Below are 18,013 nucleotides of genomic sequence, written 5' to 3'. Positions count from 1 at the left end.
TCATGTTTTTATTCTTAAAATGCCTAATATGATAGAACTTCCTTTTTTTTTTTTTTTTTTTTTTTTTTTTTTTTTTTTTTTTTTTGCTTTTTAGGGCGGCTCTCATGGCATTTGGAGGTTCCCAGGAGGGGTTTAATCGAAGCTACAAATGTCAGTCTACGCCAGAGCCACAGCAACGCCAGATCCGAGCTGCCTCTGCAACCTACACCATAGCTCATGGCAACACCGGATCCTTAACCCACTGAGCGAGGCCAGGGATCGATCCCAAAACCTCATGGTTCCTAGTCAGATTTGTTTCTGCTGCACCATGATGGGAATTCCCACTTCCCTTTTTTTTTTTTTTTTTTTTTTTATTCATGATACTCCATTGGCAAATTTGATGGCCATACAAGGTATAGTTCCTCTTGGTATTTACTTCATCACATGAAATATTTTCCTACTTGGATTACATTAATCATTATTTAAGACATTATCAATCATTCAATACCCAGAAAAGTAAAAGTATTTAAATAAGAAAAGATCTTACATACATTGATAGTATTAACTTGATGCAATTTAAATGTTTGTGGTGGGGAGAATACGTTTAAATGAAAATGCTTATGTTGTGTAAGTAAATGCAATTTTAGGAAAAGACGCAAAGTAGAAATGATACTATCATGGAGTTAATATAGCTTTTTAAATTTGCCTGTCATCATAGAAACCCTTTTCTCTCTTTTATCTTATTCTGTTTAGGGCTACACCCATGGCATATAGAAGTTCCCAGGCTAGGGGTCCAATTGGAGCTGCAGCTCTGCTAGACATGGCCATAGCTACAGCCACGGCCACAATAACATGGGATCTGAGCCGTGTCTGCAGCCTACACCACAGCTCATGGCAATGCTGGACCTTAAACCACTGAGCAAAGCCAGGGCTTGAACCCACATCTTCATGTATACTAGTTGGGTTCATTACCACTGAGCCACAATAGGAACTCCACAAAACCTTTTCTAATTAATCGTCACTACCTTTAACAGTATTTTAATTGTGTCCAGCCATTAGAAATTTAGGGAAAAAAACTGATTTGCACATAGTTATTGGTACTGATTTGCTTTAACTAATTGTTTTAAATGTAACTGTGTGTTGAAATTCAGATATTCTCGTCCCTCTGCAGTTTTTAACATATTGTATATCTTGAATACTTTTGAAAAATATTGGAAATGGGATAAATCTACAACTGAATTCTGATACTCATTTTAACATTCCTTTCTTTTAGATACTGCATGAAGTTATGTGGAAATGAGGAAGCTTCACAAAACCCCTCCTCTTAGAGAGAATGTCCTTCATAAATGGAGCTTTGCTTCAGGTTTTCACCGGACACTAACATTGTGGCAGAGCCACAGCGGCCCTTCCTGCTATTTTCAGTGACTCACAGAACACCTGAATAGTGATGCTGGCGTTGGATTTGCAGGTTTCCATCCTGATACCTTGTTTACTTCTTTGGGGCAGAACAGCTTGCAGTAATTGCTCTCCATGGTGGCTAATCTTTTCAAGAGCCTGATTTTACCTTACATACACAAGCTTTGCAAAGGAATGTTTACAAAGAAATTGGGAAATACAACCAAAAAAAAAGAGAATCGCCAGCTAAAAAAGGATCAAGACATTCCTACCGCCAACCAGACGAAACCCCCCAAATTTTCGAATACCTTGAAAAGCACTGTAAAGAAGATTGCCAAGTGTTCCTCTGCCCGCAACTTATCCACTGAGGAAGACGAGGCTAACAGAGAATTCTCCCTCTCCCCCACGTTCAGTTACCGAGTCGCTATTGCCAATGGCCTCCAGAAGCGCGTCCAGGTAACCAATGGTGATAATGAGGATCTTCTTCAAGAGTTATCTTCCATCGAGAGCTCCTACTCAGAATCACTCAGTGAACTAAGGAGCAGTACAGAGAACCAGGCACAGACAACACACACGATGCCAGTGAGACGCAACAGGAAGAGTTCGAGCAGCCTGGCTCCCTCTGAGGGGAGCTCTGATGGGGAACGCACTCTGCATAGCTTGAAACTAGGAGCTTTACGCAAACTGAGGAAATGGAAAAAGAGTCAAGAGTGTGTCTCCTCAGATTCAGAGTTGAGCACAATGAAGAAAACTTGGGGAATAAGAAGCAAATCTTTGGACAGAACTGCCCGAACCCCAAAGACAAACACCCTGGAACCTGGATTCAGTTCCTCTGGCTGCATTAGCCAAACACAGGATGTCATGGAAATGATCTTTAAGGAACTTCAAGGAATAAGTCAGATCGAAACAGAGCTTTCTGAACTCCGAGGGCATGTCAATGCTCTCAAGCATTCCATCGATGAGATCTCCAGCAGTGTGGAGGTTGTGCAAAGTGAAATTGAGCAGCTCCGGACGGGATTCGTCCAGTCTCGGAGGGAAACCAGAGACATCCATGATTATATTAAACACTTAGGTCATATGGGTAGCAAGGCAAGCCTGAGGTTTTTAAATGTGCCTGAAGAAAGATTTGAATATATTGAAAGTGTGGTGTACCAAATTCTGGTAGATAAAATGGGGTTTTCAGATGTCCCAAATGCTATTAAAATTGAATTTGCTCAGAGAATAGGACACCAAAGGGACTGTCCCAATGCAAAGCCACGGCCCATCTTGGTGTACTTTGAAACCCCTCAGCAAAGGGATTCCGTTTTAAAAAAATCATATAAACTCAAAGGAACAGGCATTGGGATCTCCACAGATATTCTCACTCATGACATCAAAGAAAGAAAAGAGAGAGGAATACCATCCTCCCAGACATATGAGAGTATGGATATAAAGCTGTCAACTCCAGAGCCCAGAATCAAGAAGGATAATTGGCAGTCACCTGATGACAGTGATGGAGAGCTGGGATCTGACCTCAATAGAAACAGTTATGCTGTGCTTTCCAAATCGGAGTTTCCAACAAAAGGAAGTGCTTCCAAGTCAAGTTCAAAATCGCACAATGCTAGAGCCAAGAATAAAACTGCTAGTAGCAGCAGAATTCCAAATAAATCAGAATATGATAAAATTTCCTCACATCTGCCAGAATCAGATAACTTGGCAAAACAGGGCACAACCCATTATGCAGACGTGACACCTCTCTGGCACTCACAGAGTGATTTTTTCACTGCTAAACTTAGTCGTTCTGAATCAGACTTTTCCAAATTGTGTCAATCTTATTCGGAGGATTTTTCAGAAAATCAGTTTTTCACTAGAACTAATGGAAGCTCCCTCCTGTCATCTTCAGACCGGGAACTTTGGCAGAGGAAGCAGGAGGGCTTGTATGACAGCCCTCAGGATCAGTGTTTGGATGGGGCCCCTCAGGGTATCCAAGTGCAGAGTGAAACTGAGAACGCAGAAACCGTGGATAGTGGAATGAGTAATGGTGTGGTGTGTGTATCTGGAGACCAGAGTCATTACAGCGATTCTCAGCTCTCTTTACATGAGGACCTCTCTCCATGGAAAGAGTGGAATCAGGTAAAGCAAGGAGCTGACTTAGGTCTAGATTCATCCACCCAGGAAGCTTTTGACTATGACACAAACAGCCTCTCTGATCGACAACTAGATGTTTACCCTAAAGACTTAGAGGACTTGGGAAAGTGCCATGGTGACCTTCAGGATGACTTTGAGAGCTATGATTTAATCCAAGATGACAACTCATCTCCGTGCCCTGGATTGGATAATGAACCCCAAGGACAGTGGGTTGGTCAGTATAATTCTTACCAGGAACCTAATTCTAATGAGCTATACCAAAACCAAAACCAGTTGTCCCTGATGTATCGAAGTCATAGTGAATTGCAGAGTGATGATTCAGAGGATGCCCCACCCAAATCTTGGCATAGTCGATTAAGCATTGACCTTTCTGATAAGGCTTTTAGCTTCCCCAAATTTGGATCCACACTACAAAGGGCTAAATCAGCCTTGGAAGTGGTATGGAACAAAAGCACACAGAGTCTTAGTGGATATGAGGACAGTGGCTCTTCCTTAATGGGGCGATTTCGGACATTATCCCAATCAACTGCAAATGAATCAAGTACCACCCTTGACTCTGATGTCTACACAGAGCCTTATTACTACAAAGCAGAGGATGAGGAGGACTACAGTGAACCGGTGGCTGATCATGAAACAGATTACGTTGAAGTGATGGAACAAGTCCTTGCTAAGCTAGAAAACAGGACTAGTGTTACTGAAACAGATGAACAAATGCAGGAATATGATCACCCTTCATATGAAACACCTTATGAAACCCCACAAGATGAAGGTTATGATGGGCAGGGAGATGATGTAATTAGTGAAGGGGGATTGGAACCCTTCAATGAAACATCAGCTGAAATGGAAATAAAAGAAGATGAAAACCAAAACATCCCTGAGCAACCAGCGGAAGTCACAAAGCCAAAGCGGATTCGTCCCTCTTTCAAAGAAGCAGCTTTGAAAGCCTATAAAAAGCAAATGGCAGAATTGGAAGAGAAGATCCTGGCTGGAGGTATTTATGTTTAAATGCTACATTATGAGTTAATTGTGTTTTAACATTCCATGGTGCTTCTTTAAAATGTATTCTGTGTTTACTCTTGGGAGAAGGAATTTACTATTATGAAATTTGCATGTTTATTCTGAGAAGGATTTTATTTTACTTAGCTCCCCCAATGAGTTGGGCTTGATGGTTTGAAATCAAAGTATTTTCAAATAGGTCATATTAAAATAAGGCCAACACTCTGTGGATAAGATTTCTGTGGTAGGATTTGGCATAAATACCATTTCATATTAACCAGCTTTATGGTATTAGTTATCATCTGCTAAGTGAAATCAAAGAGCAGCCTTTTTAATTCTCTTAGTTTCCTGTAAGGAATGGAAAGAAAGATATGGTTATTCTTAAAGAATTAGGAAAGATGGACTCTTATATTTACCGCTCCTTTCCCCATAAAATCTACACTTTGAAACATGCCAACAGGAAGAGCTGGGTCTGTACAGCCAACCCCAGCCTGCAGTATGGAAGACCACAGACTCTCTCACTATCTACTGATGCAGCTGAGGGAGGGCAAGAGAACAAACACTAGGCTTTGCCAGAGTGGTTACAAGTCACTCTTTAGGAGGAGTCAGTAAGTGGGTAGAGTAGAGAAGCTTCCTCCTAAAGACTGGGGAAGTCTCTTGCCCATCATGGAACTGAAAGCAGCACCTGACCTAACAATTTTCTTTGATCTCTGAGGGAATATTTTTGGATCATGCACTTTTGAACAGTAGCTGCATATAAATAAAATTCTTTTGACTTTTTATTTCTCAACCCAACTTCATCTGCATTTATTTCAATCCCTTACCATTTATTTTATTTGCATGCTTATCTCTTTATATCTTTGGGATAGTTTGATATAACCTTAGTTTTAATTAATTATATATTATTAATGTTTTCCTTGATTTTGGCATTGTTATCTATAAAATATTCTACAAAATATTTCATGCAGGTATATATTTATATGACCAAATATTACTTGCTATTATGAAATGATACCGTAATTTCTTCAGCCAGTAGCTGATGATGGCTTCTTTTTCTTGACCAAAGGTGGGATCAGATACTACTGCAAACTATTTTCTGATTGACCTTGGTAGATTGTTGAATAATTAGATACTCTTTGGTTACATTGTTTCAGGCTCTAAAACAGTCGAAATTACAATTAGGGTCCTCTGCTCTAAAATTCTGTCCATGTAAAAGAATATATTTTAGGTAATTTATTTAAAGAGCAGCATAAGTCAAGAGCATCTTTGGTGCATGGGCTGTGTTTGTGGTTTGTTATTCTTTTCAGGAAAGAGTTCTTACCTATCTTTAACAATGACTTGGAAGGGCAAAGTAGTCAACATTTTTATGTAAATGTAGTTCATATTGGAATGTCTGTCTTATTTCAGAGTGACTTTTAATAGTTAGATATTCTTATTACTGAAACTCAGCAAATAGTTTCTTGGAGTATAGGCCAGCAATTTGATATTGTATTTTACTTACAGTGGATTCAGAGCCATATACACAAAGGCATGTTAAAAATAAGCAGTGTGTGTGTCTCCTGTGATGCAGGTCGTGAAGGTTTTAATGCCAGTTGGTTACGGTGTCTGAGGTGTTAGGGAATATTTTAAATATAATGAAAATGTATGGTTCAGGAAAAAAAAAAAAAAGGATCTTCATTAACTTTTAAAAAATCCCAAATTAGCAAACTTCTGCAAGGTACATTGTTACTGATAATGACCATTTACATAGCTAACAATCCTAGTCCTTTGGAGGTACTTATCCTCAGAAAATATAAACACTTGGTTATCCTCAGCCTGCCAACTTCACCATCCTGAGAAAGGTAAGATAGCTGTGTGCCACATACTGGGCACATCAGGCCTGACTACAGAGGACTCGGACCCCTCCACCATCTTGGAACATGACTTGTTATCCTATGAGCCAGCTTTGAATGGAATCTGTTGGTTATCATTTGTCCTAGAGGAAATCATACACCCATCTTTAAGATGCTCTCTGGTTACTTGAAAGGCACCAGATTGACTACCCAGGAGGCCGCGGTAGCCTAGATTTTAAAGGCCATCTCTTCTCCCTTTGGCAGCAATCAAGCAGTTTTCCCCCTTCTGTACCACCAATATGCCTCATGAGAAAGGGCAGCCAAAGCAGGGCATTTTTCAGGCTCCTTCCTGGCTCGGAGCATCCCAAGGAGGTGCCAATCTTCATGATGGTTTTCATGCCCATGGCCATCTGCTTACAGGGCTTTGGGCAGATGCCAACAGATTTTTCTCTCCATGCCTTCCCAGTCACTATTGGGTCACAGTGCTGTCTTTTCTCCATTATTAATCTGGCATAATTGGAGTTTAACACTCTTGTTGTGAGCAATTCAGGATGTGGTTCTCCTGACATAGCTTTATGGAATTGTTAACTGATAAATCTGAATCATTTATTTAAGCTTTTGCCCTCAGGGCCATGGTAAAGAGGGATTTTTAAAGACCCCAGTATAGGTGGAAGTTTGGTGCTAGTATTTCTGAGAACCTTCACCTTGAATGGCATGCTAATGGGGAAAGAGATTTTAGGCTGTGTGCAGCCACAACTTCCATGAGGCCATATTCTTCCCTTGTTGCTGGACCCTGCTGAGTGGCACCTTTTGTGTCGCTGGTCTGAAACCCATACCATGATGGTGAATATTTGACACACTAACTCCAGCCCTTCACCGCCCACAATTGGAATTAATTATCATCGCCTCTGAATTTCCCTGTACCTGTCTCTTAGGGCTCTGGCTTCTACCTTATATATTTATAAGCATCTCTCATGTCCTCTTCTAAACTGTAATCTAGAGGCTGGAGTTCTTATCTTTCTATCCTCTCATTTTCACTGTGCCTAGATCAGGGATTTGTACAGAGATGGCAGTGAATTAATACGTTGGATGAATGCTCAGATCAAGGCAAGCAGGATATTAAATAAAAAGCACAGGCTTTGAAATCAAATCTACATTGTGGTCTTTAATTGCTAAGTCTATGACTTTATCTCCTGAGAGTTTGGAAGTATGATTAGAGATAAAAGCATTATTGAGCACTACTCTAGACCAGTCATCTTTCCAGGTGGTTTATCTCTTTTTTATTCCTTCTTACAGTATCACTATGAATTTGATTCCATGGTTATCTCATTTTACAGGTGAGGAAACAGATGCTGAAAACTTACGTGACTTGTTCAATGTCATGTAAGGGGTGAATCCAGAATTCAATACATGGTTCATTTGTTTCTTTAGAGCAGCCATATGGTCACTGTAGAGGTTATTTGGTGTTTTAAGGTGGAAAGACATGGTGAAAAATGGAGGCAGCATTAGCCACAAGCTTTATTCCAGCTAATGGATTTTCATGAGACAACAGGAATAACATGAAAGGCATTGAGGTTTTCTTGTGAAATATTTCATTCTTAGTGTTTGCACTTCAAATCCATGGTTTATGTTATAAATCAAGGCTTATAGAGCCCACTAAATCCTTGACAACACTTGCTTGAAAGATTATGTTCTGAAGGTGAGTGCATTTTACCTGTAATTAGAGTCTAAATTCAATTTGAAGGAAGTTTTTCTAGCAAAAGAACAAGAGTTTTGTTTTGTTTGGAAATGCCATTCCTAGGCTTCTGTAGACTCTGAAAGAGGCTGCTCTTAGAAGAGACTGTGAAGTCAATGAGTGAATTCCCTTTTCCATTGCTAGTGTGATGCCAGGGACTGCCCAAGTATCTGGCATATTTATATAGTCCAAAAATAAATATTTGTGGACTGGATAAACAAATGCTTGCCTCCTCTCTAAGCTGCTGGACTATCACTTCCATACGAAGTGGAGAACTCTTAGAATTCAAATAAACTTTAGTTTTCTTTCCATCAAAAAGACATTTTTATTATCTATGTTTTAACATATACAATAGGGAAAGTGTGATGGGGAATGAAAACATGACTTTTCCCTCCATAAACTCAGTTAATCCCACCTTTCTTTCTATGATGATTTAACTTATACATCTCCAAAACCTTAGTTGAATTTACTTAAATTCTAGCTTTAATGTTTAAGAATAAACATGTCAACTAAGTTTTGGATGATTGTTGGCCCAAGTTTATCGATCATGAGGTGCTTCTTAAATTTTCAAGTGCCTGGAGTTCCTGTTATGGCGCAGTGGTTAACGAATCCAACTAGGAACCACGAGGTTGTGGGTTCGATCCCTGGCCTTGCTCAGTGGGTTAAGGATCTGGTATTGCTGTGAGCTGTGATGTAGCTTGCAGACACGGCTTGGATCCCGGGAAGCTGTGGCTCTGGTGTAGGTCAGTGTCAACAGCTCTGATTCGACACCAAGCCTGGGAACCTCCATATGCCATGGGAGTGGCCCTAGGAAAAACAAAAAAAAAAATTTTTTTTTTCAAGTGCCTTTGGGGCTTGCTTGTGGAGAGGCGAGGTCAGGAGCATTGGGAGCTGCCCTTTGCACATACTCCCTGATGCAGGTGATTGCTAGGGCACCTCTGAAGAGTGCTGCTAATTACTGTGTAGCAAATATTATACCTGCTCATGTAGTGTTGTTTCGTCTCTTCCCGTCAAATTGAAAGAGACAGAATCAGCCTAAGAAAATGTGTAGATAATTTTCTTAAGATGAAGAATGATTCCTAATTCTCCAGAGCAGTAGGTTCTTACTTTTATGAAAAGGTTATGGTAATATCTACACATTAAGATACAAAGAAGCAATTTATGTATTCTTGAAATTGAAATGTCCTTCTTCAAGCAAATATAGCAGTACTGGTAATAGCAGGAGGTAATCCATTTGTGAAATGTTCTATTAAAATGAAGTGCATAGCAGTTTGCTTTTGCTTTAGTATTATTTGCTTCTAAATGCTCTAGAATGACCTATGCTAGAAAGTGATTGTCTTGGTTTTTGAAATGGGCTACAATCTAGAAAGGAGGCCTATGAGGAGTGAAATGGCCAAGGGCCCCCACTGGCAGTAGAAATAGCTGGCATCTCTGCTAGTCATGAAGCCCCAAATGCCCAAGGCAGTAATTTTTCAAGGAGACAGGACTGGGACTCCAAGAACATGTGAGTTTATAAATCAGTGTGGGGAGGAAGGAATGGTGGTGTGTACAAAGAGGTAATTCCAAGAAGCACCAAAGGCTTAAAGTGTACGCTGGGGTGAGCTGGAACTAAGAAATAGGAACAGAAGCAACACTTATTTAATACCTTCCTATCTGGTCACCTCTGGAAATTTTACATAGATAAGTAATCCTCACTGTACTGTTGGGAAGAAGGTAGTGTTAACTCTACTTTGCAAATGGGAGGCAAAGCGGGTCTGAGGTTGGGCAGCTCATAAGAGTATTTATGAAGACTGATGTACACATAATGGAATTCAATGTCTGATGCTCTTTCCATGATACCCCATTGCAGGTGTGGGCAAGTTTTGTCATAAAACAGCATAGATCATGTTTTTAAGCACGCAAATAAGTTATGCTTTTAAGATCAGCCAGTTTTGTGTTAGTTGCTGTAGTAGGTATTGAGCTCTGTTAACACAAAGTGAATGGTAGTTTGGGATGAATTCGTATCACACTTTAAAGAAGTTTAGAAGATCTGCAAGGGTGAGAGTTATTATTTTAGGAGACTTTATTAGGGCAAAGAAGTACCAGTAACAGTAGTTTTGGAGGAATGAAAGCAGTTTACAGAAGGTAGGGAAAAAATTCACGAGGAGACACATAAGCCAGCTGTTCACAGGAACAATGAAAATGTAGGGTTCAATGATTTTGTTTACTTGTAATTATTAATGGCTCCACACTGTATACCTGGAACACTGATCTTTGTAGGAAAACTAAAAATAAAACACATTTTCAAGGGAAATATTAGCCGATGGTGAAAGATGGTGATTTCCCCATTATACTAAGAGTATTACTTTGAAGACTACAGTGCAGATTTCCAAATTCCAGAGATTCAAAAAAGTTATTATGTCGAAATCTCAGATGGATATGTTTTTGATTGTTTGTTTTAGCTAATAAGATTTTTTTTCATGTACTTTCTGCACATTCAGGTAGAGAGAGCTATTCTACAGATATTATGACTCATTTGAGAACTTTGTATGTAGAATTAAAGAAACTCTGAACTCTGGCGTAAGATACAACAAAGTATAGCCTCATCAATTGTTATCGATTAGATTAGAATTAGAGATGCTAGGACCTGAAATAGATACCCACTGGGGTGATTCAGGCTCTGGGATAAATCTCAGACACAAGTGAGGAGAGAAAGTCCAATGCAGCAGAAGAAAATCTGCTACTTGGAAGGTATACCTCAGACTACAGACCTCAGACTACAGCTGACTGCTAAGGCTTTACGGTGTCTAAACCTGGTACCAGTTCAGGAGGTGAAGAATAGCCAGGAACAAAGAGAATTGGGGACCTAAAATGGGCAGGGATTTTCTTTCAGGGAGGCTTCTTGTTGATTGGGTCTTAGTTACCTGGTTAGGGAGTAGAAAAGGCTCTAAACATCCCAGACTGGGAATTACTAAGAGGAAAGCAAATACCAGAGGGACTTATATTCTAAATAGCTCATCCAGAGATTGACCTAGTTGCCTGAACTGGGGCCCATGGGCAGGAATGAATCTCTAAAATAGGTTAAAAAAACTTGGTTATTTCCACTGGCATCTGAGGAATGGGCCCAATCTGCAGGCAGAATGACTTCATGCTGAGTGTCAGGTTCTTAGGATATTTCATCATACCCATTCCCCATGATGAAGCGTTAGCTTAGGTTTCCTCCATAGACTACAAGAGGAGAAGGAACAAAATGTATTCATGGTCTCATCACCATGGCTGATTCCAACCTATGGTATGCATTTTTCTTCTTTTTAAAAGGATAATATATGGTGGAATTTTGTCGACTTTCTCATTCATCAAATTGGTTCATGCTGGGTCTTAGCTACTTCCAAAAATAAAAGAAACCCTCAGAGGATAAAAATGAACAACGTTTTGCAGATTCCAACAACTGTGATGTGACACTGTAGGCAATCCCAGAGGGTTCCAATGATATTTTGAGCAATGTCACTTTATTTGGAATAAATGTATCTCTCTCTTCTCCTTCCAGCCATCTACCGATGTATCCCTTACTTCTTCTCCAATTCAATCATGATTACTACTTTAGAAAGTCTAGTTCTCATTTTGAAGTATGAAACTATATATTTTTGTGGATGTTTTTTAATGTCGCATTAACACACAAACACACACATCAATTTTCTTAAGAACCCTGTCAGGTATGTAGCTTAATAATGTGTAGCATTTATTGAGTGCTTTGTTATGTGCCAGACACTATTTGAAATATTTTATACTATTACTGTATAATCCTCCTAATAACCTTATGAGATGGGTACTATTGTAATCTTCGTTTTTTAGAAGAGAAACAGAGACACTGTAATTTACCCAAGAGGAGAAAAACACTAAGAAGTGGTAGAGCCAGGATTTAGAATTAGGTGTTTCTTTTCCAGAGTCTACATACTTTTTCACTGCTGCCTAATTTAGGATTTCAGAAATTAAGCGTTGGTATTCACCTTTATAAGATGGAGATCTGAGGTGGCAAAACATTGATTTACCTGACAGCATGGATTTGTCAGCAGAGTGGCAATTACAAGCTGTTCTCCCAAATCATGAGCCAGCACTCAAGGTATCAGGCGATTCTTCCACTTTATGTGATATTTATTATAGGCAGTGTGATTATCCAGGTATCACGTCTGTGAGACTTGTGATAAAAGAGATTGTTGACTGCATGTAATAGTGGCAGTAAGAAATGACAGATTGAATATGAACTTATTTCTCAGAGATATAGGCTAAGCTTCCCCTTTTCTTAATGCCTTTTCTGATGCTTAATGATGTCTGGTGGAAAGCCCACAGCTTTAGTTTTCTATTTCCGTTCTTTAGTGATTACAGTTAAAGACATACACTGCCCCCCTCCCCCAAGGCATGCACACACACAGAAAATGTGAATGCACTCAATATGAACAGTGGTCTTTTACTATCTGAGAAAAATCAATACAAACTTTCCCAAATTGATCAGCATTCTCTTTGCATTTTCTAAGCTATATGTTTAGAAATTTTAATTCTTTTTTAGAATTAGCTATTACATGTATTTAATCCTCATAAAACACCAGTGAGATAGCCATCCTCTCCTGTCTCTGTCCCTACTGTAATTACTAGTAGTTATACAGGTTGTAAAACTGGCAAGTGATGGGACCAGACAGCAACCCCTGGACTTTGAATCCCACTCTCAGACTCTGCACAACCACATGCTCTTAGCTACTGTGCACATTTAGGCTTCTTTCTTCCGGACTTCAGGACCCCTGATCTGTAATACACACTTCTGGGGCTGTGTCAAAGGTATTTATCAACTGTCAGGGGTTCTCACATTTTAGAATGCATTTGAGATTACTTGGGAGCACTTGGCCAAATGTATGAAGTCCTTAATCAAATCTCCAGTTAATATCAATGCAGGATGATTCATGGATCACATTAAGTAATGCTTAACAGTTCATAGATCCTAAGACTTCTTTGCCTTTCATTCTTTCTTGAGTGATTTCATATGCTCCATTGGCTTGAGTTACCATTTTTGTGCTGATGGTCCTGAGTAAGTGTCTTTGGCCTACCTCTTCCTTTCCCAAAGCTAGGCTATTATATACATTTATTCTTTCAGTCATTAATTCACCCACTAGTTCACCTATTCTTTAATAAATGTCTAATTAGCTGGCTGGGCATCTGGGATATAGTAGTGACAAATCCTATTTACTCTTTGTTAAATGAGTGTGATGAATTGAAATTTTAAAATGCACAAATGCATCATTTTAAACTTTTCTAGATGCTGGAGCAGTAAGTACAAAGTGTTAAGAGAGCATATTATTACTTGAACTTCAGAGACAACTTCCCCGAGGAAAATGACATTTGGGCTGAAGTCTGAAGAATGAATACCTTGAACGAGGCTAAGTGGAAGGAAAAAGCATTTCAGGGAGAAGAAGTGGGGTGGACCAGAATCTTGAGGCACAAAATGGCATAACGTGCACTGGAAACTTAAAGAAAGCCTGGTGTGGCCTGGGTTCATCCAGTGAGGCAGAGAATGCTATGAGACAAATCTGGAGCAATATTCAGAGGCCAATGAGTCTTGTGGAGCAGTTGAGGGTTCTTTTTTTACTCCTAGTTACTGTGAAAAGTCATCAAAAGGGATTGGCCATAATGAATGTGGGACTTCAGCCAAATGGGATATTCTCTAGGTATCAAAGTCATCATGCCTAACACCAAACTCTTTTCTTCCTCTACCTCTTAGTCCTGCTTCTTTTCCTCTGTTTTCCTATCTCAATAAAGGCAACACTTTTGCTCTGTTTGCTCAGGTCAGAGAGTCTTCCTTCTTGGACCCTTCCATGTCACACTGTAGTGGACACTGGCCTCATTTTTGGCTGCCCAGCATCTGAATTCCTTTCTTATTGATATTCCTGAGTGTGTGAGCCCTTGGAGGGAAGTAGTGCCTTGTAACCTGCTGCAGAAGCTGGAGATAACTGGGTGGTCCTTCTCCCTTCCTCCAGCAGCCCTGGCTTGAGCACAGGACTTAAAAGTTGGCTAATTGGAAGCTTCTAACAAGGATTCTGAAATTGAATCAGTCCTTTAACAAGTCCTGACCACTTTACTTTCTAATTATCTCTCAACCATGGCATATTCTCTCTGTCTTCTTGTCTCTACCCTAGTTCTAGCAACCATCATCTCTTGACTGGACTATTGTTAAAATTTCTTAACTGCTATTCCTGTCTGTTTGCCCTGATTTTCCCTGTTGCCTCCACAGTCACCTTTCTGCATTCATAAGTGCACACAAATCTGCAAACCTATTGAAAACATCTTTGTAGTACCTTTAGGACAAGCTCCAGAGAAATGGTGGGCTTATTGTGCTGAAAATGCCCGTTTGCTTGCTGCCTCCCTCACTAGGCAGTAAGTTCCTGGGCATCAGAGGCTGTGCTGTGTGCCTGCATCTCCCACAGTGCCCATCAGTGATCAGCAATGAGGCAGCTGAGCAGAGTGGTTAAAAGGATGGGCTCTGGAGTCAGCCTACAAGTTGTATAATCTTAGGCAAGTTTTTTTTAACTTTTCTATGGCTGAGTTGCATCACTGACTGACAAAGACAATAGCAGTATCTCCAAGTGATAAAAATAAATAAAAATAAGGTAGGCTTTCAGCCAAACCAGTGAGTAATCAGTAGGGAGTCAACTTACCTAAAAAGCATAAAAACTTCCTCCTTTGATTTTGGAGTATTTCTGAGAAGTTCAAGCCAGAAGTCAAATGCTGCAATTATATTCTTGCAGGTTTCTTAACTGAGCTAAACCATCTAGGATGCATTTTGGGACGTGATCAATTATGTGATTATTTTTGTGATTTGAATCCTTGAAAGACTGGGTATAGGCAACTTGGCACGACGTGCTCGACAGCAGTATTAATAACTACAGTTATTGATGGTTTCATGAAACACAAAAATATGCAGTTGCCTGAACTCTCTGGCTTGTTAACTGCTTTGCCTCAGGGCGATGTTAACTTATGAGAGCCAAGTAAATCCAGCAGCATTACTGAGTACTAAAAGTGTAATGGGCTCAGGATTAGAACCATGGGAAGGAAGATAACCCAAGACTCAAAGCTCCGGATTCTTTCCTTCATGGGGTTCAGTCTAATTCAGGTCAATTCAAAATTACTTATTGAGCTAACTATTGTAAGAGGCATTGTGGCTTATAATCAAATATTAGTATTCAATTGTTTATTATAAAAAATATTTGTTAGCACTCACCTGAATTATACTTTGAAGGATCTCATAATTATACTTAGAAGAGAAGACACAAAAGATAATTAAATCACTGAGTGACTGATAAAAATTACTATTTAAATATTAATTAATTATTATTTAATGTGCAGCTGTTAATTATTACTACTAATAAGCTTGGAAGTTAAGGAGAGTCATCATATTAAAAACAACAGCTGGTTCAGCAGGTTAAGAACCTGGCGTTGACTCTGAGGATATGGGTCTAATTCCTTGCCTCGCTCAGTGGATTAAGGATCTGGCATTGCCAAAAGCTGTGGTATAGGTTGCAGATGCCACTTGGGTCTGGTGTTGCTGTGGCTGGGGTGTGGGCCCCAGCTGCAGCTCTGATTTGACCCCTGGCCTGGGAACGTCCATATCCTGCAGGTGCAGCCATAAAAAGCAAGCAAGCAAACAAAAACTAACAGCTAGCATTTATTCATCTCAAACTACATCACAGAAGTGGGTACTTTGCATGAATTTTTTCAGCTTATGTCTCCACACACTATTGAGTGTCTCTGGAATGTCACCAACCTGAGCCTTCCTTTGATTTCAGATGTAGCCATCATGGAACACGGCATGGGAGCTCAGCCTCATCTTTCCCTGACAGCCTCCCACCTCAAGCAGGTGCCTTTATTCTTTTGAATTTCTGTTCTGGAGTCTCCCTGACATTCAGGGATTCCCATCAGCAACCTTCAAGCAGGGATTTTCAGTGGTTATTAGATAAATGCTGCAGCCCAATTCTGGGAGTCCTAGCTGTCTTAAACTCCTATTGCCGGCAGCAGTGGTCCCCGTGATGCACCCTCAGATTGCCTTGTTTTTCTTTTCAGCCTCATTCTCACTGCTCCTCATCCTGGCTTCTAGGGACCGCCTCCCAAAGAAACTACTTACTTTTTTTTTTTAATTTAATTTTGAATGAACAACAAATTTTATTTTATTTTATTTTATTTTATTTATTTATTTATTTATTTTTTTGTCTTTTTGCTATTTCTTTGGGCCGCTCCCGCGGCATATGGAAGTTCCCAGGCTAGGGGTCTAATCGGAGCTGTAGCCACCGGCCTACGCCAGAGCCACAGCAACGCAGGATCCGAGCCACATCTGCAACCTACACCACAGCTCACGGCAATGCCGGATCATTAACCCACTGAGCAAGGGCAGGGACCGAACCCGCAACCTCATGGTTCCTAGTCGGATTCATTAACCACTGCGCCACGATGGGAACTCCGAAACTACTTACTTTTATGTCCTTGTTCCCAACCTCTCCTTTTGGAGGAACCCAAACTAAAGCCTGCAGTCATGGCTGTGAATGCTCTCATTTTACAAATGAGCTCACAGAACCTTAGACTATCATGTTGAGTGTCATTTATCTAGCCGTGTCATCTCAAGCAGAGCCAGGGTTAGAATACCCCCTCTTAATTACTATATGACCTCTTGTGAACAATGTGAAGATACTTGCAAAAAAGGCCCAACTAATTGCAATCATAATGCCTAGGTCAGAAAGACCTTAGAAATGATCTCAAATGGTGAGATAAATGATAAATTGGATTATTGTTAAAGACAGTAGTAAGTGAAAAATCACACTTCTGTATACACTGAAAAATATCAGGGCAAAATTGTGTGGAAGTGAAAGGGGCATCCATCCTTGTCTTCTCCTAACCCCCAGTCCCTTGCTCCCAACCTCCTGGGCTGGTAGTGCTGTGCTTCTTACCATCACGTCTCCTGTAGCTACCCCCTCTTTGCCTCTTCTTCCCTGCCCTTACCACCTTTGCTTTATAGAATGACTCTGACATGCATTGTGATTGATTTTCAGTTATAAAGCTGCATCTCTTGGTGATGTTCACATTTTTATGCGTTTTGTCTTCCATGACACTACGACAGGTCTTCCTTCTGATAAAGCCATTTTAGGCCTTGACGAATAGGTGGGATTTTGGATACCAGAGTTTGTCAAGATATCCTGAAATCACATCATTTTGGTAACTGAGCACACAAAATGCTAGGCTTGAATAGAAGCATCTTTAAACAATATGAAGTTTCTACATTTGGGGGTGGAGTTAACAGGACTGATAGAAAGTGGAGAGAAAGAGCATTATTTTGGTGCAAATATTTTTGCACCAAATAATAGGGAAACAAGTGTGTGTTTGAGTGAATGTGCATACATACATAATGACCTAAATGAGCAGGTAGCAAATGACTTTCATTGATGCCTTTTATACACACTATAGAAATACAAATCAAATACAGTAAAGCTTTGATTTGGCTGCATAAATTTAAGCAAGGTCAGTCAAGTATGTTATCAAATAACATGGGCACGTTATTATTAAAATCAGTTGTCATGCAAAACCAATTTTTTCATATCACTAATAACCTTTTTCATATATTTTATTTGTTACAACCCTAGATTGTTATACACTGTTCTTCATTCTTATGGTCTCTTCCTTAGGTCACTCATTTTTCTGCCCCAAACTTAAACAGTTAATGGAGTATTAATTAAAAGAATTTCCTTTTCTTATGGAAAATGCATGACTCTATATGTCTTGAAGACTGAGATATTATAGAAGTGCTGAGTAGTAGTATTCAGTTATGAGTATATCCATTTATTACTGTAATTTGATTCTGTTGGTGGCTTTGATTTCTCTGGTATTGTTCAGTGTGAGTATAAATAATTTAGAAAGAAGAGCAGTTTGTGGGGAAGGAAGT

General features: G+C 39.8%; 1 protein-coding gene across 5 annotated transcripts in view; it reads left to right on the top strand.

Annotated features, from left to right (window-relative positions):
- The window catches only part of UNC13C (unc-13 homolog C), a 599,284-nt gene that overhangs the window by 40,203 nt on the left and 541,068 nt on the right, over positions 1-18,013 (top strand). For all 5 annotated transcript variants that reach the window (XM_084969723.1, XM_084969731.1, XM_084969719.1 and 2 more), the window contains one exon: positions 1,253-4,492. Coding sequence is in view for 1 of the 5 variants with exons in the window: in XM_084969712.1 (XP_084825838.1) it covers positions 1,510-4,492 (2,983 nt within the window). In the remaining 4 variants the exon portion in view is untranslated. The remainder of the gene's footprint in view (positions 1-1,252; positions 4,493-18,013) is intronic.

Source organism: Sus scrofa, chromosome 1 (assembly GCF_054392235.1).
Source record: "Sus scrofa isolate SSC_HxYL_T2T_F1_AM1 chromosome 1, Sscrofa_HxYL_maternal_Yorkshire_Landrace_v2.0, whole genome shotgun sequence".
NCBI classification, from domain to species: domain Eukaryota; kingdom Metazoa; phylum Chordata; class Mammalia; order Artiodactyla; family Suidae; genus Sus; species Sus scrofa.
Note: the sequence above shows the minus strand (reverse complement) of the source record. Positions and strands in the feature narration are given on the sequence as shown.